The 25,026-nt window shown below is 33.2% G+C and overlaps 1 protein-coding gene across 6 annotated transcripts in view; it reads left to right on the forward strand.

The window, feature by feature from the left end:
- Window positions 1–24,809, forward strand: part of LOC128157405 (choline transporter-like protein 2) — a 28,780-nt gene extending 3,971 nt beyond the window's left edge. For 2 of the 6 annotated variants that reach the window (XM_052819925.1, XM_052819927.1), the window contains exons 2-23: window positions 14,776–14,824; window positions 14,948–15,021; window positions 15,615–15,693; window positions 15,784–15,871; window positions 17,013–17,123; window positions 17,237–17,297; window positions 17,575–17,719; window positions 17,815–17,898; window positions 18,011–18,123; window positions 18,464–18,580; window positions 19,197–19,296; window positions 19,459–19,551; window positions 20,015–20,150; window positions 20,729–20,781; window positions 21,126–21,302; window positions 21,490–21,618; window positions 21,738–21,807; window positions 21,973–22,046; window positions 22,322–22,392; window positions 22,716–22,804; window positions 22,947–23,031; window positions 23,356–24,809. In XM_052819925.1, coding sequence (XP_052675885.1) covers window positions 14,776–14,824; window positions 14,948–15,021; window positions 15,615–15,693; window positions 15,784–15,871; window positions 17,013–17,123; window positions 17,237–17,297; window positions 17,575–17,719; window positions 17,815–17,898; window positions 18,011–18,123; window positions 18,464–18,580; window positions 19,197–19,296; window positions 19,459–19,551; window positions 20,015–20,150; window positions 20,729–20,781; window positions 21,126–21,302; window positions 21,490–21,618; window positions 21,738–21,807; window positions 21,973–22,046; window positions 22,322–22,392; window positions 22,716–22,804; window positions 22,947–23,031; window positions 23,356–23,474 — 2,117 coding nt within the window. In that variant the 3' untranslated portion in view covers window positions 23,475–24,809. Of the gene's footprint in view, window positions 1–5,229; window positions 5,386–8,990; window positions 9,094–12,447; window positions 13,118–14,775; window positions 14,825–14,947; window positions 15,022–15,614; window positions 15,694–15,783; window positions 15,872–17,012; window positions 17,124–17,236; window positions 17,298–17,574; window positions 17,720–17,814; window positions 17,899–18,010; window positions 18,124–18,463; window positions 18,581–19,196; window positions 19,297–19,458; window positions 19,552–20,014; window positions 20,151–20,728; window positions 20,782–21,125; window positions 21,303–21,489; window positions 21,619–21,737; window positions 21,808–21,972; window positions 22,047–22,321; window positions 22,393–22,715; window positions 22,805–22,946; window positions 23,032–23,355 lie in introns of those variants that run through there. The other 4 variants (XM_052819923.1, XM_052819924.1, XM_052819926.1 and 1 more) reach the window with 4 other exon arrangements.
- Window positions 24,810–25,026: the final 217 nt, after the last annotated feature.

Below are 25,026 nucleotides of genomic sequence, written 5' to 3' on the forward strand. Positions count from 1 at the left end.
ACTGTAGAAAAGAAATACTGCTCACACAATAAGATACGTGCAGCCGCAAATACTTGGGCTCATTATGGTTGACATTGTTTTCTAGTAAAAAAAAAACCTATGTTCACTTGATTTGTTGACAATATTTGGAAAAGTGTAAAACCAGATGTACCTTTACTGGTAGGTATTTTGGAGACATCATATTTCTAAAAATGATTATTGAAGCTTTGGTTTCCTATTCTTGTGTCTGTAGATTCAACACTGAATTTCAGAGAAATCAAATCTATGGTAAAAATGAGGCCTACATGTACCATACATTGTCCATTAAATTCCGTTTAAACTTTGAAAATGTCAAAAATGAATTTGATACTGGAAAGTACATTCAGAATTTATAAAATCGCTATGAAAGAGTAAACCCAAACAATATTAAATATTCAGGAAATTGAGTTAAAAATTCATTAGAGTGGAAGGAAAATCTTTAAAATCAATTTTTTCCCATTTGATGTATTTGTTTTCATCATTACAATGATACAACTTGCAAGTAAAGCTTGATAATTGCTTACAATTTTTTGCTGTATGTATATCATTTTGTTATAAATAGAATGATTAACATTTAGTTCTTTTCACACCATGTACCTGTCAATAAAAACTTCCTATCAGTAGAAAAGTGGTAAAATAATGTTCTCTGTGGGATATTACTGGTGCAAGATATATGCCATCAGAATTCGAAGTTTACATAGTAGCGTAACTAGGATTGAGAGATTATGTGTGTATCTGCGTTATATGGCTCAAGATTCTGTCTTGTCATTCTATTGATCAAAAGATAAATGTCTGATCAGAAATATATCCAAACTGTTTTGGAAGGTAAATGTATCAAAAGAAATAGAAAATCTAGCATGTTTTATCTATGAAAGGACTCGGTAGGTGCATTGTGGGATATCTTACCAGGAGATTACTGTGTACTCAGGATCAACAGTTTTTTTTTTAGCAAATTTAATGTATAAATCCATTATATTATCGTGAGGAACTTTAATGTATCGATTTCAAATATAACTTTGAATGATGAATGATAAAAATGCATAATTAATTAAAAATTTTAAGTTGATTAATTTTGTTGCTTCTTAACCTAGATTGATATGAGGTTTTCTTCGATAAAATTGTGATGTTGTAATTCACGTTATGTGAACACCATAAGCACCTTTTGTAATGATTACCAGTGATAACCACTTGCTCCCCCCCCCCCCCACACACACACACTCACACTCTCACACATACATTATTTGATATAATTTTTTTTTTTTATAAAAGTATTCCTATATGATAAATTTTACTTCCTTTATTGGCATATATGGTACTTGCTAGGCTTCTTCCGCACTGTTAGGAGGGTGTTCATAACATCATTGGGATCTTATGTGATTAGCTTCTAGTTCAAAGGTTTTAGAATATTGAGGGTATTTCATTCATCTACTTTTTCATCTAGTAACTTGTCTAGCTGTTTAGTCTGATGCATGAGGCTTAATAAATACTGTTTTGTATAACACTGCTGTTGTATTCACAATTACTTTGAAGACACTGAGACAGCATCTAATAGAATTGAAATCTTTCATTATGCCCAACTGTATTTTTTTGGCCATTTTTACATATGAATATATAATAGCTTTTTTAACAATATTTATTTAGTAATTAGCATCATACATATTACAATAACAGCTAGTACATAAAAGATTGAGAAACAAGCCAAAAAGTCTTACGTTAATCTCGCTCTTTTTAGCTTTTAAAAAGAGTACAATCAACTGATTAGAAATTGCTAAACAATCAATTCCTTGTAAGAATAGAAATTTTAGAGAAATTGGCTTGTCAGCTACCATTAACTTAATGTACTGAAAAAGAGTTTGTCAAAATGAATTGCTTGTGTGCAGTGGATATCAATCTTCTTGAAACTGCACAAATATCAAACAACTAAGGTTTACTTTTAAAGTTCATTTTTATTGGTGTCAATCTTGCCGGGCAATTTAAATGTTGTGAAACTTAATTCCTTTTTAAAGTTCCATCAAATCATATACCGGTAAGTAATTATATACATGTTATACTGCAAAGATATGCATATTGTAAATTTGATCATTACGAAAAGAACTATTAAAGAATGTTTCAAAGTTGTAGTACGTAACTTTTAAAAGGCCTGGAAGGCTTTTGTATTCTTATCATGATTTTTAAAAAACTGCTTGATTGATACCTTCTGGACTATAGACTGCAAGGATCGAGTGTATGCGGATAAAGAACCCTGATAGCAGTGTTTACACAATTACTATGGCGATTACTGAAACAACAGCATTAGTTTAGGCATACAATACAGGGAGTGATTATGGTCATGAATATTTCATTGTTTACCCGATCAGGAAGTTATTGTTCAATCATGGACACATATAGTAGTTGAGGTGTATTGATACGGATACCTGGACAGGCTGGCACTGGCCAATAAAGCGGAATTTATGCATGAAAGAACTAAAAGTATATTGGAAAAAAGTTATTCCTTCTTAAAAGGAAGGAAATAATCAAACAGTTCTGTTCATTGTTTACAATGGCTCTGCTTTCAGCTGTCTGTTTTTTGATATCCACTTACATTCAATTTCTGCAGAATAAAAATCAATAGGATATAAATTTTAACAGCCTTTGTTGATGTATGAAAGAAATATGCACGTAGCAAATTAACTTCATAAATAATGATAGTGAAGCTCTTTTGGTCCCTTGCAACTTCCTTAAGAATTCTGCTTCCATTTAATATTCATAGATAATAAAGTAAGCAGATGTATGTAAGTTTAAAATTGTTTTTATTGTAATGATATAGAAGTAACAGCCATTAACTGTTCCATATATGTGGTGGTTACTACATGTTCATCTACTGAAAATGAAGTCTGAAGTCACAGCCTTTGCAGTTCGAGGAGATAATTGCATTGTTGGGAGTTGATTTTTAATCAACTCTCCCATGCAGTCACTCTGGCAAACCGAAAGTGAAACAGTGTTTGGACCTAAGCACAAATTATCACTGCTGACAAGATTTAGTTCTTGAAAATAATCGATAAATTCGATGTAATGTATCTTGAAGCATTGGTTTTTAAGAAACTTACTTATGAATTTATACCTTGAAAATAGTCAGATGTTAAATAGTACGAACAATTTAGATATTTTTGCAGTCGTTTGTATTCATACGCCAGAGTTAAATAAAGTCTCGTTCAACCATCGGCTGACTCCGTAAATCTCCGACAAGCAGAGAGTCATTCTATATTTAGAGGTCCACAATCAATCTATCACGTGACCTGGTGTACACATTCTCTTGCTTGTTGGAGATTAACGGAGACAGCAGAGCATCTGGTTGAACGAGACTAGAGTTCATTATTGCTTGCAATTGGATCCATACAATTTTTTGAATATTTCGATTACTTATACATAGTTTGATGGAATCAATTCTATCTTTAATCATCACACAACACGATTCAAACGGTTTTTTTTTCTCTCAAAATTCTTGTCGGAAAAGGTTGAGAATTCATATTACAAAAATGTGTATAATTCAAAGACAGATCATAAACTACTTGCCAAGTGAAGAAACATATCGTTGATTTTGAAATGAATAATAATCGATAAAATCAACTCCCATCAGTACTTCAGTACTTTGATGCTCTCAATGCTGCTAAAGTTTTAATCAATCTCAGAAAAACTCTCAATGCTGCTTAAGTTTTAATCATAATCTTCAAAAAAAATCTACGTAAATTCAGCCTCTGAAGAAAAAAATCTTTGAACGATATGAAAGATACTTGTCTTTAAATTAACATTGACATTTACGGAGTTAAAAAATGCATTTGAAAGCAGTTGTAAAAAGTTAATGATTTATTTGCTAAAAATTTATTCAAATTGATGAGATACTGATTCTGACAGTTTAGTCAGAGGCGTTATGAAACACAATTAGAATTCATAAGAAAAATTGGAGAGAATACTGAACATATGCAGGGCACAGGATGTAATACTTTTCTTGTATCTACACCCCTTTTAGACACCCAGCCAAAAAATTTGTTAGCTGCAGCTGAATTACATAAGTACTACTTATGTACCCCTTCACTGCATGATTACTAGATTTAACTAAAGGATGAATGCATTTGCAGTATAGTCTTTCCAATTCACTCAAATAAAAATTATAGTTTTTCCCATATTGTATTGTGACCGTCAGACTACGTGTAGTTCGAATACTCAACACCAGAGATAGCTTAGTGAGTAAAGCACCTGACTGGAAATTGATGGAGGTCTGGGTTGGAATCCTGGTCTGTTCCATCACTATTTCTCCCATCCCATTACAATATCTTAAGCCCCTTTCACAATTGGCGCACGAGCACTTTACAACACTTTGCGATCAAAATTTTTTGGTTTTGCATGAGCTATTGCATACGTTGCACGAACTCTCACAGTCATTGCATGCGTTTTTGTGGTTGCATCAGGTCTCTAACAAATTGTGGACATGTGCACTATTCAGACGTGACCGAATGCAATCCAAATTATTGCAATGCAGCGCACAAACATTGGTACGAATGTTTTACAATATTTTGTGTGCTCGCAAAAGAGCGATGCACGATTTTTAAAGATAGTAAAATTGGATTGCAGCTGTTTTTGCGTAAGTTGTGCGACCATGAGACTGTTGCTCAACGTGTCTCATGTAACCTTGCAACGTTTTACTATCATTGCAAGATTTATTGGTTTCAGTTTACTTGCTTTGCCACTAAAATATACTGGATACAGGGCTCATGTTATTTTTGCTTCTCCATACGGTTTTGCCTCGTTTTGAATTTGCCCCAATGATATTGTGGTAAAAGAGAGATAATATGAGACTTTGGAATTTGCTAAGTATTAATCTACTTACTGACAAAAAGAGCGAAACGAAATAAAAGAGAGAGAGAGAGAAAGAGAGAGAGAGAGAGAGAGCTGCACCAGATCAGGATTAAGGGACAGTCGTATAAGATAAAAGGAGTGAAAAAGTATCGATGATTTCTTTCAACAATAAGTCAAGTAACATTATTGCACACCAGCAAAAATTTAATGATTTCAAATGGCATATAATCCTACCAATTAGAAAGATTCCATGCTTCAAATGCATACCTGGTTACTAGGTAGAGAGAGGATGTTATACATTTTTACCTGGGGTCCCTTATCAAACCCTCACAAATGACCCGTGTTCGATAAGATAAATAGCTTACGCTGTCTGTATTGTGTTCTGTCCGGTACATATAGCTAGAATTTGCAGTGCAATATGAATTGATGAAATGTAAAAATATACCAAAAAAATGGGTAAAAAGGAGAAAAGGGACCAAAGATACAGGGAATCCATGACCGAATCGGAACCTGTGGTCAAAGAAACAGAATATGGTAAAAGAATTTATTCAGGTTTTCATTTTGATTGGCTGATAGATCGATATGAAATGGCTTCCTGGTGCATACTTTGCAGCCATGTTTATTTTTATCAGTTTTGGTTTTTGGGTGGGCAAACTTTTTTGCTTCTTTTTGTAGTTTTCATGTATCCTAATTTGTGTAAAATGGAGTATAAAATACACTGAAAATTAATTTTTTATTACATTTTTGCGATATGAAATAAATTAAATTGAAGATGATAATTTATATACATGTGTATATCGAAAACTTAATATTTTTGTAGTCAATTTAACTACGCAACATGGAACTTTTTCTTTTTTTCTGATATTGGATGACATTGTATGATTTTATCGATGCAATTCATATATTATACTGCTAAACTATATATTTGATTATAATGATGACTTTTCACAATTTAATTTTTTTCGAAGAATATGAAATTCTTATTGTCAAATGTCATAAACTACAAAATCTATGGCAATCAATAAAGCAAAATATGTTTTACTTTGAAAACGAAATGTTTTATTGATCTGCAACAAGTTATACAAAAGAAAAAGTTCTCGACAACAGGAATAAAATTCTAGCTGTTGTATGGTAGCCAAAAACAGGAAGTGAAATGAAACTGCAAGAACATGTTATTACAAGAATGACCTTTCTCTGCAATACAGCCCATGGTGCAATAATGAGGGAATCTTTTCCTGTAATTTTTTTTTATTTGCAATAAAAAAAAAAAGACCTTATATTGACACAAGTTGCTTCTACCAAAATAATATAATAAAACTAGCTACCACACGGAAGTAAATCAGTATCTCAAAACCAAGCCTTCAATGACTGATATAGCATTGAAAACCACTCTGCACATTATCTATTTAAAGATTTATAAGTCTACAGATAATTTGACCACTGAAGGTCATATAAATTACTTTATGTTTACGTTTTGTGGTCCCTGTTTGATGACCCTTGAATAAAAACTAATTAAGTACTAGTAAGAGTAATTTCAAGTTTGAAGAGGTTTAAATTTTTATCAGACAATATGACAAACATGGGGGGTAGCAGAATCTGACCACTGCATAGATATACTTTACCACTAAAGACCTTTTGTATCATACCTTTGCAATATGGATATCAACTCTATGAGTCACCCATTCTATAAAACGATAAAATCTTTGTGAAACGGAAGTTGAAATGCTTCAAGTGGAATATTTACTATTTGGTACACAATTTGCTCAAACTGGGAAATTTTTCACTAAAAATGTGAACTTTTAGCTTGAGAAAATCAATTTAGCCACAGTTACATTATCAGCATCTCCATAAATCATGCTGGATGTTGTTCTTTGGAATAAGTTAATGCTATAAACAATCTCTGTATATTAATTTTTTCATGACATTTATTTCTCACTGATTATCAAGTATGTATCTTATATTTGCAGCTTTTCTATCAAGCAAACACAATTCGGAACTATATTGTGCAGTGGTGAAGCTGCAACACTTAATTTAAAGGTCTTTTCTTTATCTGATTTTCAGCTGAAAATTTCCCCATTAAACACACGAATAATGCGATAATGATGTTCACTAAGCAACTTGTCACTCAAAATCAAATCAAATAGTACTACATCTTTATACTACAAAGACTAAATATTGCATGACTTTTTTGAGAGAAACAGTCTGCAAAATTTAAGGAAATGCATGCAGATCAAAGTACTAGTTGATAAATTCTCCCCACTGATTTGCTTGCTCCGAAATTTAACTTTTTATCGGTGGTACAATTCTTTTACTTACCATTAATTAAAAATATCTGTAGTCTAATTATTAAAGGGAGGCAGGAATGGAGAGCTGTATTGGTTCGTTGATGCTGAGGCATTTCATTAGTTATCTCGGGTACGATATTATAATACTTTCAGCAAGTTTCCTTGCCTTACAGTACCGATCAGACCCAACCTTTTTCAATTGTTTTGCATCAAATCACAAAAATATTAAATTGCGAACGCTGAATGTTTATCATAGTTCCATTAAGTGTGCATCTGGCTGAAAAATAATAGCTGCATTTTATAATCTGCAAGATATACTTCTTGTGATTTTACACGGATATTAATTCTTCACGTTTTATAAGGAATGTACATTATGTATACTAGAGATTTAAACTTTCTGCCTGTAAATTATATAACTCAGCTTCATCATGGGTAAATCAAACTATTCTTGATAAAGGAAAATTCGGTCTGCCTAATATTTTTGGACTGAGTTTTAATTCTTTTAATTAAGCATAAAACTTGGAAAAGAGGTACCATCTAAGGAGAATATACTGACCAAAAAGAAAATGGTAATAAAACAACCTTGAAGTATATTTTTGATATAAATTAAGCCCCATTTAGTAATCAGAGAATTTCTCAGTTTTTCAAAGTGAAATGTACCTTTTACTGCATGGTAGTAAAATCAACCTTGCTAAACAAAAAAAACAGCTATGCCCCGACAGAGTTGATATCTTATGAAAAAGATGGAGTTATAAATGCCCTTAAAACATTTCTTGTTGGATCGAATCAAAACAAATTAATCCCTTTTTTGTATCCTTTAAGATCACAAGTCCTTTAAAAAATATAAATCTAGCTGTTTTGCTTTTGATCTATTTCATTTATTGTAAGCAGAGGAAAGTACATGTACATCGATCTTTATTGATTTGACACATGAAAAGTTTGTTACTTATTTACATATTTGTGTGAGAGAGTCTGATAGGTGGGAAACATTTGGTACAGGGATTGTAAAGATGAAAAATTCTGTCACATATGGTATCCTGTATATATTGATAAGTTTTGAGGGGCATAGCCCACCATTATGGTTGTGAAAATTTATTTCTATCTTAAAACACACCTGTCACAAGTTTGATTAATGTCAGGAGCTTGATCTGAGGATTATAAAGTCTCCATCATGGAGCAATTGGAAACAGTGGATGAAAGTAAGACTTATTCATGTTCAATTTATCTAATCATATTTCAAGTTAGCATCTCACGCCAGTATGCTCTGCCTGATTTTTGGGGTGTCATATTACAACTACCTCGTACTTTGAAATTTTGCAATAAATAATAAGTAAATGATAAGAAATTTATGCTATAACTCTAAGCCATATAAATGGCCATTGATTTTATGTAGATGTATACTTTTTCCTAATGATAAAAGAGCTGAGATTTTTATATTGAATAAGATTTTTAAAGCACAGTTTAAAATTTTTACCATGGATTTAGTGTTCATATGTAAATCATAGAAAATTCTCTCTCTCTCTCTCTCTCTCTCTCTCTCTCTGTACTGCTGGTGTCAACCAATAAATGTTACAATTCATTTAATGCATTTTGTTTATTCCATTTTTTACACATTGATTTGTCTGGGTGAGAAACTGCAACAGCTTGCCAAGCTTACCAGACAAATACATGTTTTTTACCTAGCATTCACTAAGTAATAGTTGCTTGATCAAATGACTGAACACCTGTCCCAGTGTAGTGGTGTTAAATGTTGTGTAGAGTGAGGTGAGTAGTTCTTACATGGGCTCATCATGATATTGAGCCTTAGGGGTTGTGTACATACATGTATATACACTGATGTCAACAAACTTGCACTTATAGTTATTTTTAAGACCCTTAGAGTCTTTGATGTCTGTCCACCCAGATTCAAAGTATGCTATGACTGCAGAGGAAACATGCCCAGAAAAGGAGAAATATGGTTAATGTTTTCATATATATGAAAAGGGAAGATTTTTAAAAAATAGTTTGATGTCTTAAAAGTTAAAGTCTTGCTCCTTTGTCTCTGAAATTTAATCATCAATGAAACAGCTGAATGTTTGCTATAAAAGCTCCTAGTAAGGGGAGTTAACTTTTAGATTACATTTTATGCTTTTTATTCTGAAAGATGAAAATTGATTATTGTACTTTTCCTGTTTATATCAAATATATTTTACTTGTAAAGTAGCTGCAGGGAAAATCCTAAGCATGTTATCACTGGGCTATCTTAGAACTTTTCAGTGCTGTATGAAATTTACAAGTCAGATATATTCATTCCTGCACTTAAACCTGCATTTATTCATTTTCTTTTATCTATTTTAGTTAAATCCCCATCAAGTCAACTTCAGCTTATGTTTTAAATTGTATGTGAGTTTGTTTTTCGGGGGTGGATGATGACTATACAGAACATCATCCCTTACAATTTGATCTGAAGTGTACACAGTATTTAAAACTACATATTGGTTAATTTTTTGGGGGTGTGGTTATAACTTGGAATAATGAACATTTTTCTTGACAGAAATAGAAATTGATAGCAAGGTCAAAAACATGTAAATATTTCATATAGGTATAATACAGGTATGATACAGGTGTAATATTGATTTTCTTATACCGATACAGAAGAGTGTGTATGATTCTATTTATAGGTTCAATCTCCTGAAGGAAAAAGTCTATAGCCATGCAGAGCAATTTGTCTGTTTATTATGAGTCAGTTAAGATGACTTTAAAGTGAAGGAAATTTTAATGTAAAAAGTCCAGACCAGGATATTTTTTATGATCTACTGATCATCTCTTGTATGTTTGTTTTTAACTCATGATAGACATTTTGTTATTCCAATATATTTACATTTTCAACTGTCATTGTGATAACATTATGAATCAATTTTGAACCCTAAAACCCAATAACTTCATAAAACATGAGTAACACAAAATGAGGGTGTTTTATAGAAAAACCCAAAAGTGGCATTGGCTGTGCAGCATATAGTAGTAATGCATAGCATGTGCTACATTAAAAAAAATAGTCAGATTTTAAAATAATGTTGTTTGAAAGTATACAAATTGGAAATCATATAAATATAAGTTATAAGGAATCATTCTTTGAATATTATGAGGTGATAAATTCGGTCGGAGCATGGTCAAACCTATCATAAAACTTTATTGGATTTGACCACACCCCATACTTGCCAACCTCCAACATGTGAAAATCTGGTCATGACCAGATTTGGAAAGTAAAAAATCTGGTCATAGCGCGTAACGACATTCACGACATATTTACCATGCATTTCATAGGTATATACAATAGAAATATGTGTTAAAAACTTATGTGTAATGCTTTATTGCAAAGAAGCATTTTAACTAACAGTTAACGACATTCACGACATATTTACCATGCATTTCATAGGTATATACAATAGAAATATGTGTTAAAAACTTGTGTAATGCTTTATTGCAAAGAAGCATTTTAACTAACAGTTGCTGATTTTGAATTTTGCAAAGTGATCTGACACAGAAAATGGTAGGTTGTGTTCAGCTAAAAAAAAAATGCAAAAAGAGTTTCTGCTACATTAACCTTGCTTCTGAACTCTGTAAATGATGGCATGAAAGTTGTAAGTGACTTGGAAGAGTTATGTGTATTAAAAAGCATCCTATACATGACTTAGCGTTTTTGAAAGTTTAGTCAGATCATTTTGGGCACAAAATCCAATATTCAAATGTGCGTTATATAGAACATAAAAGCCTCGTTTTGTACTCGATTACTTTGTTTTACTTATGGGAATTCATTTTCCCAGATATGTTGATAGGTACAAAAATATCGTTTTCTTATTGGAAGCCATCACACCTTCGCTTAGTCAAAACAACTCACGATAATAATTACACATAATGTGTCTGTTATAGCCATCGGCATTGTTTACGTGTTACGTAAATCCAAGCTCAGCTTGGGTTCATAACTGGAAGTCAAACGCGCAACGTAATTTACGAACCAAATCCGGAAATCGGGAGATTTTCGGGTTGTTCGACAAAAATCGGGTGAAAAGCATGACCCGCCGGGTCATAAAAAATAATCGGGTGAAGGGTTGAAAAATCGGGTGTGACCCGACGAAATCGGGTCAGTTGGCAAGTATGCCACACCCCAACCGAAATGATCACCTCATAATACTCAAAGAATGATTCCTTATTCCTTAAATCTAACCATCAATTTGAAGGTGTATGTCCTAGTCTTGGGAAATTTATAACAAATAAAGCTGCACTGTGGCATATTATATGTAATTTCATATTAGACATATGAGTAATCCATTTTGAGGTTTAATCTTACTCATCTTGAAGTCTAATATACCTCAGTACATACAGTCATAAAACTATTTATTTTAATGGCTGCTAGAAAACTGCCTTGGTATTAATGATCATGTATGCACTGAAGCATTGAAATCATATCCATCAGATATGTGTTTAATGTACGTATCGGGGACTTAATTAGGTTTATTAGTGATGCAAGTTTTATCTTTAAACAGCTCCAGCAATTGATATGACAGCACTTAGTTATATAGATTAAAAGAAATATGTTAACATATACTTGAAAATTCCAGTTTAAACCCTTGAAAGTAGTTATTCTAATAGGTGATACATTGTGTGGAATAAGTGATTTCAAGCAAATAAGGTCATTTAAAGATGTATTTTTCCTAAATTGGAGCCTCTATTTAGGATGTACATGAGGTGGTTATATATAGGTCATAGGCGTCGGAACCGGGGGGGCTAGGGGGGGCTTAGCCCCCCCACTTTTTTTGCAAAGTTATACCTAACCATTAGAAACATAGCATGATAGAGGGTTCAGCCCCCCCACTTTTTCTCGCAGGAAAGATTATTGTTCCTAAATTTACCTTGAAAGATTGAGAGGTTAGATTCAGAAGCATACTTGCCCCCCCCCCCCCCCCCCCCCCCCCACGGATTAGGAATTTAATGATTTTGGAGAAAAAAAATTTGGGTAAATAACTTTTTATTTGGAAGTATAGGTATACATACTCCCCCCCCCCCCCCCCCCCCCCCCCCCCCCACGGATTAGGATTTCCATGATTTTGGGAATTACTCTTTTCTCAATATTTCTGAGGATTAGTCTAGCCCCCCCACTTTCAATTTGCTTCCGACGCCTATGTAGGTGCTGAAGGAGGATGTGTTTTATTTGCGTGAGCAAAATGTATCAGTTACATTTAGAACAAGCAAGTATCACGGCGTTCACTGGATCATATGTTATGTACCAGAAATCTGAGAAGCAGGCAGTGAAATACTAATATCAATGGTGACAGTAAACGCAGCTTGATTGGAGAAACTGGAGAGTGGAAAAATACTTATATTGCTTTGAGCTGACACTTGATTCCAATAAGTGATTTGTTGAAGACAATATTTGCCATAGCAACTGATTGCTGTTAGTATACGCAGGTGACTGAGATATTAGCCAGCCTTTACAATGCTCATATCTTGGATTGAATTATCAGATCTGAAGACAAACTGGAAATACTTGTGTCATTTTCATTTTCAAAACAAAGCATGATTTGAAAGATGCAATTTTTGCAGCAAGGAGATTGTTACACCTTACACTGGAATGTACTCAATGTCTTCATGTTGCGCGTACGTTCTAAGCTGATTTTCAGATCAAGATAAAATATAAACCATGTAAAGGAAGTGAGTGAGAAAAAAAGTCATGAGCTGTGTCAGTGAATAAGAAATGTGTCATGAAGTGTGAATACAGCTAGTACACGCAAGATGTTTATAGTTTCATAAAGTTAATTTTATATAAGTTGTTTATGTAATTTGCGTTTCAATGGAATCTAAGGACATTGAATTGGAAGTATCACCAGAAGATCAACATGGGTCTTTGCAGGATCCACCCCTAGAGAAAGCTCGCCAGGAGGGGGAGGAGGAAGGAGAGGATGAATTTGATTTCGGTCCAGCAGTTTATGATGAAAATTTATATGGTGGGTTAGGCTTGGATATTTTGTCTTTTCTAATCAATTTTATGAAGATTGATATTTGCATGCAGCTGTGACCATGGTTACGATTTAATAATTTCTTACTTAAAGGTGAGATGTTGTTCATATTTGATTAATAGTGTGAGAAGATTAGAAAAGGGATAATAGATATTTTAACACTGCATCTATTGGTCTTTACATGTATGTGCTTCTTTAAGTATGTGTTGACGTGTGGATCGACCTGCCATACTGCTACACTCGTAACTACCGGTATACAATCCACAAATTGATATTGATCTACTGGTACTAGTATAAGAGGGCGTGGAAGTTATTACTGGCTTGTAAACCCTTGATGTTTCATATACATACAGTTTTACTGGAAAAGGGTTGCCGGAAAAATCTAAATGTCACTGACGCAGGAAGGAACCAACAAGTGGATGTCAAAGACAACTGCTAACCTGTTGACTATATATGTGATGATGGAATTAAGCATATAAACTATTAATTGCATGTGGGCTGAATTTTACACACTTTTATATGCTAAATGATTGATTTAATATAAATTCTCTGAATTCAAATACAAGTTCAATGTATGGATTTAATTGATGAAAAGGTTTTGATGAAGTTAACAGCATCCAACGCCATATACTCGTTAGCATTGTTTGATATTTTTGGGTGTGTACTTTAATTAGTAGTTCTTAATTGTCAGTGCTATTCTAATAAAAACAAAACAAAACAGAATACATTTCAGCCATTAAGTTTCAATCATATGCATGTATATATATTACTCAATCTGAAAGAGTAATAATTGTACTGACTTGAGCAGCACATCAGTCTGCCTAGTGAACAAGTTTATAGTTATAGTAGCAAGGATATTTAACCATGCATGGTCTAATACTCCTAAAGGAGACTGGGATAATCCGACTGGCGGATGGATCAAAGTCTTTCATGGTTCATGCGCACAGAATAGGGAACGAAGTCAAAATCATTGCACTCTGTCGAGTTAATTAGCCATATACCAAGGAGTCAACATTTCATAGCTGAATGATATATGTGATAATTTCATAAATTTGAATTTTAACTGACAAGCCTCACAAAATTTTATGTCTTGGCTTTAAAGATTTGAAATGTAATTTACAAAACATATTTCAGCTAGTGCATTGAAAAAAGTTCTCAGATTCCAAATTCAGGCTTTATTGAAATGTTCAACTTTTGTATTTAAAGGTGTTGTGTAGTATGTACATGTACATGGCTATGCACACTATTTTTGGACAAAGGTTGAATTGGAGATATCCTTTATAAGAGGACATTTCCTGAAAGGGGACAAGTGCAAACATGACATATTGATACGTATGCTCTAATCAAAATCTTAATTATTTTTTATTTCATAATTACTGTACATGAAGTCTTAATGTGTCAGGCCCTCTACTCCTCAAGTACAGTAAAGATAATGTAAATTCTTTAAAAAATGTCCTCAAGCTCTGTTAATTAAATAGAGGTTTTATTTTTTATTCAAGTGCTTACAGCATATTCCAATTACTGGAAGGTACCAATACATTGAAGTGCGGCCCTTGTGCTTACATTACGGAAATAATTCAGTATTTTTTTTCAATTTTTTTTTAACAAACTCTGATTTATTCTATATTTTTGTTGTATTATTTTAGGTAAACCACTGACATATGACAAGAACTTCAAAGGCCCTATCAAGGACAGGTATTAACTACATATATTAGTTAACCATATTTTGGTATAAAAGGTGTAAACCTTTTAAAACCTGAATTTGTATATATATGATGTTTGCAACAAATGTTAGAAGATCTTGCGATTTGTTTTTAGGTCCTGTACAGACATAATATGCTGCCTGTTGTTCCTGATTTTTATCGTCGGACTTGTTGTTGTGGCCTTCTTTGGTGAGTGGACATATCTATATACTGTGGAATCGTCAATGTTCGTGGGAGACCAATGTTTGTGGCTTTCATGGGTAACCCTTGCCCATGCAAATTTTCATCCCCACAAATGCATATACAAGCATTTGTTTAATATTTATTTATGAAGTAGAACTTAGTGCTACCAATGAAATTACATCCTCACGAACCAGGAAATCTTTGGCTATGTGTACCCACAAACATTGACCTCCACAAATAAAAATGATTCCACAGTATCTCTTGGTACATGTGCTACTGGCCCTCAATTTTGAGTATTCTGGAGTAGGGTGCTTTGCTGGTTAAAAGATAAAGAAAAATGGAGGAGAGTAAAATATTGTTTACTTTATACTCGCTACAGGATTGTGTTAACTTACCACAATGACTTTTATTGTACACATTTCATTTGAAAGTACATAATATGTAAATCATCAATGTACATGTACCTGTGCTACTCAAAATGTGCATATACATTTGTTGTTGATTATCAAACATCAATGAATGATATTATAATAAGTTTGCTTTATTTTATTTAAGAAGTCTGTCTGGTGAATATTCTTTAATTTACATTCTATTTTTAGCATTTAAGTATGGGGATCCTCGTCTGTTGGTCTACCCAGTAAACTCCAACAATGAAATCTGTGGATATGGCAAACAACTGTAAGCTAACTGTTCTTAAGCAGAATGTTTTAAATGCACCATGTTTGATTACTGTATTATCTTTAAGAGGACAGTCACTTTTTTTTCCAGGGGAAAGCCATACCTACTGTTCTTTGACCTGGTGGCCTGCGGTCGCATGGGTATGGGAGTCTTTGTCACAGGGTGCCCCACCCCACAGGTAACCCTCTCCCTAAAGTTATATAAATTCTTCATAAATGAATATCATAAATAGATACGTAAAGTTACATAAAGGAGGTTCTTATGCCAAAACTAAATATTTGATCATATAATATGGCTATAGTACTTACATTAATTCAAAGCCGCGTAATTGGTCCAATTTTTTGGCTTATATACAGTAGGTATCAAATAATTATCCATACAAACCAACTACAGTAAAACTTGGTTATAAGCAAATATAGTCCAAGGGACTAATGGATTTACTTGGATTTACTTTGTTATATCCATTATTCGTTTTATCCATAAAACGAATTCCTAATAATAATTACTATAGCAAATTCACTATACACATGGTTTCTTTAACCAGACGAGAATGTTGGCTATTTGAGGCTTAGAATGAAAACTCATTCTTCTGATACCTTTAATTAATCGGATTGTAAATTGAAAAATTTATAACTGCATTATAACTGTAAAATTTTGCAAATATTTGATAAAAATTTTAAAACTAATTAAAACAAACTTTGCTGTATATCTCAGATTTCACCATATCTGTGTTCGTATGAAACGATTTTTTCTGTATCTTAGAAAATTATTGACATAAACATATGTACACCAGGAGAATCTGTGTGTTTTCAAAGATAAATTTAAGAAATATTCAAAGTATCCGTGAAATCTTCAGAATCTACAAAATGATAAAACAATTAACCATACCTGAAACACTTTAAAGAGTGATGGTTTAGTTGTCTAAGTGGCAAATATGCCAAATAAGAACTCAGTTTGTCAGCATTATGATATCAGAGTTCAAGCAGTACTGTAGATTCCTAATTAAATGCGAGGAATTAATATCCGCGAAATTGCTGATTTTAAAATGCTTCCATTATTTCATGATTAAGAGTTGAGAATTATAAGGAATAAGGAGAAAAGTTCCGCGTCTGCGATTTTATATTCTCGCGATTTGATGCAAAACAGCAGTATCACGGAAATAAGTACTGGTGTAATATAAGGAATTTACAGTATGTCAAATTGAATGTAAACCTTCACGACTATACTGGTATAGGTAATAAAATGAGAACTTTTTTAATGCGTTCAGCTCTGGTTAATACTAACTTTGATTTTACTTTTTACCCTTATCTTTATTACAGATATGTGTTGCCGCCTGTCCAACTGAAAACAAAGTGATAGTATCATTAACCGACACTGTAAACGATCTTAAGTACTGCAAAGATGATTTTGATGCAGCCTCAAGTTCAAAGGTATTCATGCAAGGAAGATGCACATGATGTTTGTTTTTATCAGTTTAATAGAATCTTAAGAATTATCGGACAGAAATTAATGGAATTAATCATAAATATGGGTATTTTTTCAGTCAGTGGAAAATATTCTGAAAGATGAGGATTGTGCTGCCTACTGGTTTAAGAGTCAACCATGTAAGATTTAATTTGATCAGTCTCAAGAAATTAAAATACCATTTTCCCCCCTGCAAAATATGGCCCTTTTGAACTTAAAATTTTGTATTATTGATGGGAAAAGTAAAGATGTGCATTGTTGGAGAAACTTTTGATGTGATGATTTTTTAGTAGTTATGTCCCTTTTTTATTTTTTGTGTGCATTAATGCATACTCTGCCATTATGTGTTGTAACTTAATGTCAAGTAAAGTGGAAGTGAGAGGAATGTGAGCTTGCTGACCTATTCTTCTGTTGTAGTGATTAATCGCTGTGTCCCTTCATTTCTGATTGATGTCTTGGAGAAAGGTAAAAATTTAGCAACAGAAATTAGCAACTCAAATGCCAATGCCACAGATGCTAATGGAAACCCTTATAACAGTGCAGTGATGGAAGGCGGCCTTAGGTGAATATGGATTAATTGATGTTATAAAATGTTGATGTTGACATTATTCAACATTTTAAAATCAAATTGTTACACTGGAATTTTCTCATTTAAAGTGTGTATGGAACCTTCCTGAAAGCCAAAGAATATGGGGAGAAAATCATTGAGGATGTTGTCACAGCCTGGTGGATGATTCTGATGTAAGACCCCTTAGATTAATTTAGGTTCATTTTATTAGTTCACCTCAGCTGAAAGCTATAATATTGCTATTTTATTTGAATTCATTATTTGTCACCTTTATGGAATTAACAGAGGCCTGATCCTGGCGATGATCTTTGCCCTGATTTGGATCATCATCATGCGATGGATCGCTGGATTCATGGTCTGGTTCACCATCCTCGCCTTCATCAGCCTGTTTGGATTCTGTGAGTTAATTGTGCAGAACTCTCATCTGCATTGATATTTACAATTTAACTTATTGTAAATCTGAGAGTAATGTGCTGTATGCAGAGTCATTTATGCCCCATGTTATTTTCTCCATTTTACAGTTGCTAATGGCTTTGTCCCATAGTGGTTAAATTCACTCAGACTGGATCATTTGTGTTAAAAGAAAATGACTTGAGAAATGGAATTCGCCCAGTCTTAAATTTGCTCGCTGATGACTCAGGTTGAAAATAAAATGGGGGCCAATATTTTATTATGTACACAGTATATACCGGGTATATAAATAATGTAATTATCATCCCTCATCCCTTTCTATTTTAGCGACCGGCTGGACTTTGTACCAGTACTACCAACTAAAGGACACTGACCAAAGCTTTCATATACAGTTTTCCGTCATCCAGATGACCATGTCCAAACCCAAGCTATTCCTGGCTTTTGGTATGCATGCATGATATACATTATGCAATACTGTGGAATCATTAGAATTCGTGGTGGCTCAATTTTCGTGGTATATTTCGAGGGTAGCCCTCGCCCATGAATTTACATCCTAACTAAAACTAATTATTAAAGATTTAGTTTACATACTGAAACTGAAAACTGATGCATCCACGAAATTACACCCCCACGAATCAGCAAAAGACCCACAATCCATGAAAATTGGCCCCCATGAAATTAAATGATTCCACAGTATGTATTTCAAATTATATTAGCATTGATTATGATTTCAAAGTTCTTTGAATTTTACATGTTTGTCTTTTAATAAAAAGTTATGTTTGAAATTGCTAAAAGACTTTTAATTAATTAAAGTTAAAATTTGAGAGTGATATCACTGCAGAATATGCATGCATTCATGGAAATAGATGAAGTACGTACGAATACTAGTACTGTACATGCTGCTCTGTTTTAATTTTGTGAAATTTAAATTTGTCTCAGCCAATTTTGTTACTGGTAGATTACCAATTTTCACCGACATTTTGACATTCATAGGGCTATTAATTCTTGGATTCATTTCTATGAATAATAAAGATCAAAGGCCAATGCTCTCTTTTTCTAGGCATCATATCAGGAATAATCCTACTTATTGCAGTCCTAATCCTACTGTTTCTGTGCTCAAGGATCAGAATTGCTGTCTCACTCATCAAAGAAGGAAGCAGGTACTAAGAAAATCTTGAAATCATCTTTTAATCCAACTTCCAAATCAGCAATCTTCTTAATATTTTTATGTCAAAAATTAGAAATATGAAATTGCCGTTTCATGAACAAGTTTGAGATTAACATGAATTTCACATAATGAACCTAACAAACTGTTTTTTCAGAGCTGTGGGGACGATGATGTTTACCCTTATTTGTCCCATATTCCCGTTCTTCCTACAGATAGTGGTGATTGGGTTCTGGTTGACTGTAGCTGTGTATCCTTCTTCATCAGTTTGTGCTTAACATACGTGTGTTAGTTTATTCTAAAACTTCAACTAGATAGCTACTAAACGTTAGCAACTACATGTACTAACAATAGTCAAATTATTTAAAATTAGATTCAAAATGCTTTTTATTTATACTATCTCTTAAATGAAGAAATTAAAAGCAATCACTTACTCAATGAAGGCTGTCCATGGAGTTAAAAAACAGAAATCTAAACATGCTACTGTGTCCAATAGAGAATACCTAATAATTAAGATGACTGTGTAGAACCTGCTGGGCCACTGATGTATATGGTATATCATATAATAAAACGCTATGCGGTGATGTCTTTATATAGAGATTACTTACAAGGGTATCAAACATTGTATTTAAATACTTATATAGGCCTCAATCAGATTGTGTTTAGAACTTATAGTGTACTGTCACACAAGCTTTCCTTTACAAGCTTTCTAGATTTCTGGCATCCACTGGAAGAAACCAAAGTTTTGAATTCAACAACAGCTCTAATTATAAATATCCCAATGGTACCTACGACTATGATAAGATAAAGGGCGCCACATCTCAGTTTTTTGGACAAGCTTGTGACAATGTGAGTTAATCAACTCAAAGAAAAGGGATGATCAATGCATCCATTTCAGATTCAGAAAATGTTGAAAGTTTGAAAAACAATGCAAGTAAATAATTAGCTTAAATTTGTATTAAAGCGATATATATCACTTCAGTCATTCAGCGCAGATTACCTGAAAGCCTCAATAAGAACGAAAAAATGCACTTTAAACCAACTTTTATTTGTGACGATTTTATTTCACAATTTACTTCTGATAAATTGGTTTGCAACGACTTATGTTTGCGATTAAGCCTTATCCAGACCCGAGTTGTTTTAATAACCATATGACAAGGACTGGTTCGCGGTAAAAAATATTCGTGACAACGAAGCTCTCGCAAACCTCTTGAAATTTTCTTGTGTGAGAATAAAGGTTGGTTTACAGTATATATACATGTACGCATACATGAATGTGCTTGTCCATTTCAATAAGGATAATTTTTAATGATAAATTAGGTGTACATGGATGTACAGGTACATGCATTTGTGAATGAGTTTTCTTGATTGACCCTTTTGTGCCATGAATTCATTGATATCAATAGTTTTGTTATTTTAATTTTCAGACTTCATTATCGGCCTCCGAGTTTTGTTCCTTTTTAAAGAACCAGGAAGAAAAGTAAGTGCTATCCGACATCAAATTCACCAAGAATTGCACGATTCTTATATTTATCAATAAATACATTAAATATAAAAGAAAATGGAGTTAAAAAGGGTTTTTATCAAGGGAAATTTTATATCACAAATGAGGATAAAATAAAGTTTACAGCACAATGTTGTTCGGGAGGACGGTTATGGCTATGTCCAACTTTGCAAAAAAAGCATGGAGACTCAGCTGAGCCCCCCAACCCTCACAAACTCACAGAACCTTGCATAGTGGTTACATACATATATAACTATTGTTAGATATAATGAAGCACATGTACACATAAATGTATATTAAAGTGTTTTTTTGTTGTTTAGTTTTGTCCTCTACTCCCAAATCTTCAACCTCTTCATGATGTTCTGGTTGGTGAACTTTGTGGTTGCTCTGGGACAGATGACTTTGGCTGGAGCCTTCGCTTCTTACTACTGGGCATTCGAGAAGCCGAAAGACATCCCAGCATTCCCAATTCTGAGTTCGCTCTGGCGATGTTTTAGGTAAACATTAATTTTAATGAAATTAGTAATCTGAAAAGAATAATACATAATATAGAGTATACAAGCTGTATAACTGAAGAAAGTGAAGACCTAATAGTATGTCTGTCTTATATTCTGATTAAAATAACCAGTAGTACATTATAATCATCATTAGTTACAATGATTTAGGCTGGTTTCTCTTTGCTAGGTATCACTTGGGGTCCCTGGCTTTTGGGGCTTTAATCATAGCCATAGTACAGATGATCCGCCTTCTTCTTGAGTATGTGGATGCAAAACTAAAGGGAAAGGAAAACCCCGTCGCAAAATTTTTTGTCAAGTGAGTGCAATTAAAACTCATTGTATAGATCATTTTCATATTGCTGATTTTGAAAAAACAACTTGCAAAAGGACAGCAATAACAGCAATAATATTTGTGCACATTTTATTTTCCTGTAGGTGTCTCAAATGCTGCTTCTGGTGCCTTGAAAAATTCCTGAAATTCCTGAACAAAAATGCATACATTCTTGTAAGTGTATCTTTCAAAAAAGCTAAATACTCATGTATTTATGCAATGTACTTGTTGAAGGAAAGATTCTTTATCTAATTCATTATCAGTCATTAATTGTTAAAGGAATTTTTAGAGTATTGAATTACAGATGATTTAGTCCTTTTGTTTCTTTCTATTCTACAGATTGCAGCACATGGTAAAAACTTTTGTACTTCAGCAAAGAATGCTTTTATGCTCATCATGAGGAACATTGTCAGGTGAGACAACTTAGGCTTTGGGTGTGCATTATTAGCTACATGTACATCACTGAACTGCCCCAAATCTTAACTTAATTGGTACAGTCATCTGTTCTCAATTCTGGTACAGGATCTCTCTCTCTCTCTCTCTCTCTCTCTCTCTCCTGAAATTGATACTACAACAGTTTTTCCTTAGTTCTCATGCATTTACATTGTATTTTTCACTACTAAATATTCTCAATTCTAAAGCTGCTGCATATACGACTGTATTGTATGTGACACTGTTATTTTGACAGAGTGGTGGTGATAGACAAAGTGACAGACTTCCTGCTGTTAATCAGTAAACTGGTGGTGGTGGCATTCGCAGGTAAATATCAGGGAGTCCATTACTCCCAGATGTTTGTCACTAATTAGAATGAATTTGATTACTGTAGATTTCTAACGCTAGGAATAATTATCTGCATAAAATGGCAAAAAGCACCCTTCGAAAATTTTAAAATCTCGCAATTATTTTCGTAGAGTTAAGAACTTAAGAACTTAAAGAAATAAAGAGAAAAATTCCACGTTCGCTATTTATTATCATTGCGATTTGATACGATGCAGCAAGATCGCAGAATTAAGTACTTACGTAACATAAGGAATTTACTGTATTCTATTTTCCTTGCTAACTTTTTTCATTCTCTATTACAGCTGCCTCCTCCTACTTCTTTTTTGATGGCAGGATAGAATTCTTGGCTTCCTTCACTCCGTCCCTCAACTTCTACGTAGTCCCCATTGTGGTGAGTAATTTTTGCTTGAAGTATTTTTTTTTTGAGCAATATTGCTTTTATTGCTTAACCCTGTACATAAACTTAAGACTTTACTGGTAAGTCATTACAGTTCAATAACTTATGGATTCATGGTTTCTTTGTATATTTTCAGCTGGTCACACTGGGCTCCTATGTCATAGCTAGCTGTTTCTTCAGTGTATATGAGATGGCTGTGGATACACTGTTCCTCTGCTTCTGTAAGTTTATACTTGAAAAACCATATTAATAGCATTCAAAATACACCCTCCCAATCAACTTAGTATACAGCAGATGGAAAGCACATCTATCATCTTGCCAACTTGGCAAGAGTCCATTTACCATTTAGCTCATCTGAGCTAATCTAGCTGGGTAGTCAGATTTTGTAAGCAAGTAAGCAATACTGCCCATAGACCTCAAAGGAATTATTAATATTTTGTTTGCTTAGTCTATGCACAAAAAATGTTTGAGATATGGCCTTAGTTACACATTGGTAGGAGAAAGTGTAACTGTCCCTCATAATCATTCAATGTTCTTACTTGTAGTGGAAGATTTGGAGAGAAATGATGGTTCTGCTGAGAAACCTTACTTCATGAGCAAAGACCTACGCAAAATCCTGGGGAAGAAAAATGTCATTTCACCCAGTGATAAGAAAGAATTCTAATGAAGTCTGTGATAATTAGGCTTGTCCTCATCAAGAAATTCTAATGACTTTATTTTTTTTGTGATATGCAATTTCTTATTGTTATTTGTTAAAATTAATAGTTGAGTTTCTGTGCTTATAAATATATAACTTTTTGTTAAAAAAGAAAAGTTAACACGCATTTCCAACCGATCATTTGTATATACACTGATGATTTCTCATGCAATTGTAATAGATTCTAGGTTGCATGTCCCTCAGGTATCAATATATGCATATCAAAGAGAAAATCATTATCACTAAGGCATTAGCGCTTCACCATCGATTTGCATTTGCTCTGTGATTTTGAAAAATCAGCCACACTTTTGATATTTTAATATGAATCAACAAATTATGACAAAGTGTCAAATTTACCGAGGGGTTGACATTTACAAATGTAGATATCAGCTAAAGCTTTAAACTTACTGATTTAGTACTGTAGTACGTAACATCAGATCTTTGTCAGAATGGTGAACAACAGCATCATTAAGATCAGTCAGTGGGTGTTTGTGATGAATAAGACAGCTTGGTTATTTTTGCTTAATATTTAATGTTGTCAATGCAATATGTTATGAATTCCTTTGTTTTACTATTATATTTGGTATATATATTTGTACACACATGTACTAAAGAGACCATATTAGTATTACATCTATGTATTAATTGCCAAATGGGTTTAGATTTGCTAACTTTATGATAGATGGGAATAGACTTGGCTAATAGATTTTAATTTAGACTCCCTATATGTTATTATTTTTTTTCCTTTTTCCATTCCTTTAAAAAGATCACCTAGTTCCCAATGCAAGAGATCTTGCCAATAACTGTAATTTAAGGGGGCTTGATGGCTGTGGCTACTTTAGACTGTACTGATCTTCTTAAGAAGAAGAACTCTATATAAAAATATTGGAAAATACCCAATTTTCATAGGTAAAATTTATTAAATTTTTCTTTACTAAACAATAATTTATCTATCAATCATATCTTGAAATTTTTGGTAGATCTGATGGTAAGTCTGTTGACCATCCAGCCTCCTTTAAGTATTACAAGAATGCACACTGAAATGCAAGAAAAACAAACTATATTATACTCCAAAGTTAACTTGAAATACCTTGAAACTTGCCATTAGTATTGAAGTCTAGCTTCCATGTCATTTTATGAAGACTAATGAGTATAAATTCCTCATTCCCTATTTTATTTTTGTAATTTGAAACTTTTTTGTACTGTAGAAGTTATTTTTACTGTTGTTTTAATTAATTGGTAATGTTTCTGTTGCTATGTCACAATCAGAGATCGGTTTGAAATAAAATAATAATTGCTGATCTAAGTTGTTCTTGAAATCAATTTTACTACAATCTTTGCTAACCAAGGGTTTTCAGTCCACTCTGCACCTCATAAATAGAGTGGACCAAAAACCCTTGGCTAGGGAAGATGAATTGATACCGGTAATAAAACTGTAGGTTTTGAGAGTAGTGATTAAAAAAACTCCAATGCATACGTTTCTGCTTTCCCAATGTACATGCAAGCAAATTGTAAATCC

The sequence above is a fragment of the Crassostrea angulata genome, chromosome 7, assembly GCF_025612915.1.
Source record: "Crassostrea angulata isolate pt1a10 chromosome 7, ASM2561291v2, whole genome shotgun sequence".
Lineage (NCBI taxonomy): Eukaryota > Metazoa > Mollusca > Bivalvia > Ostreida > Ostreidae > Magallana > Magallana angulata.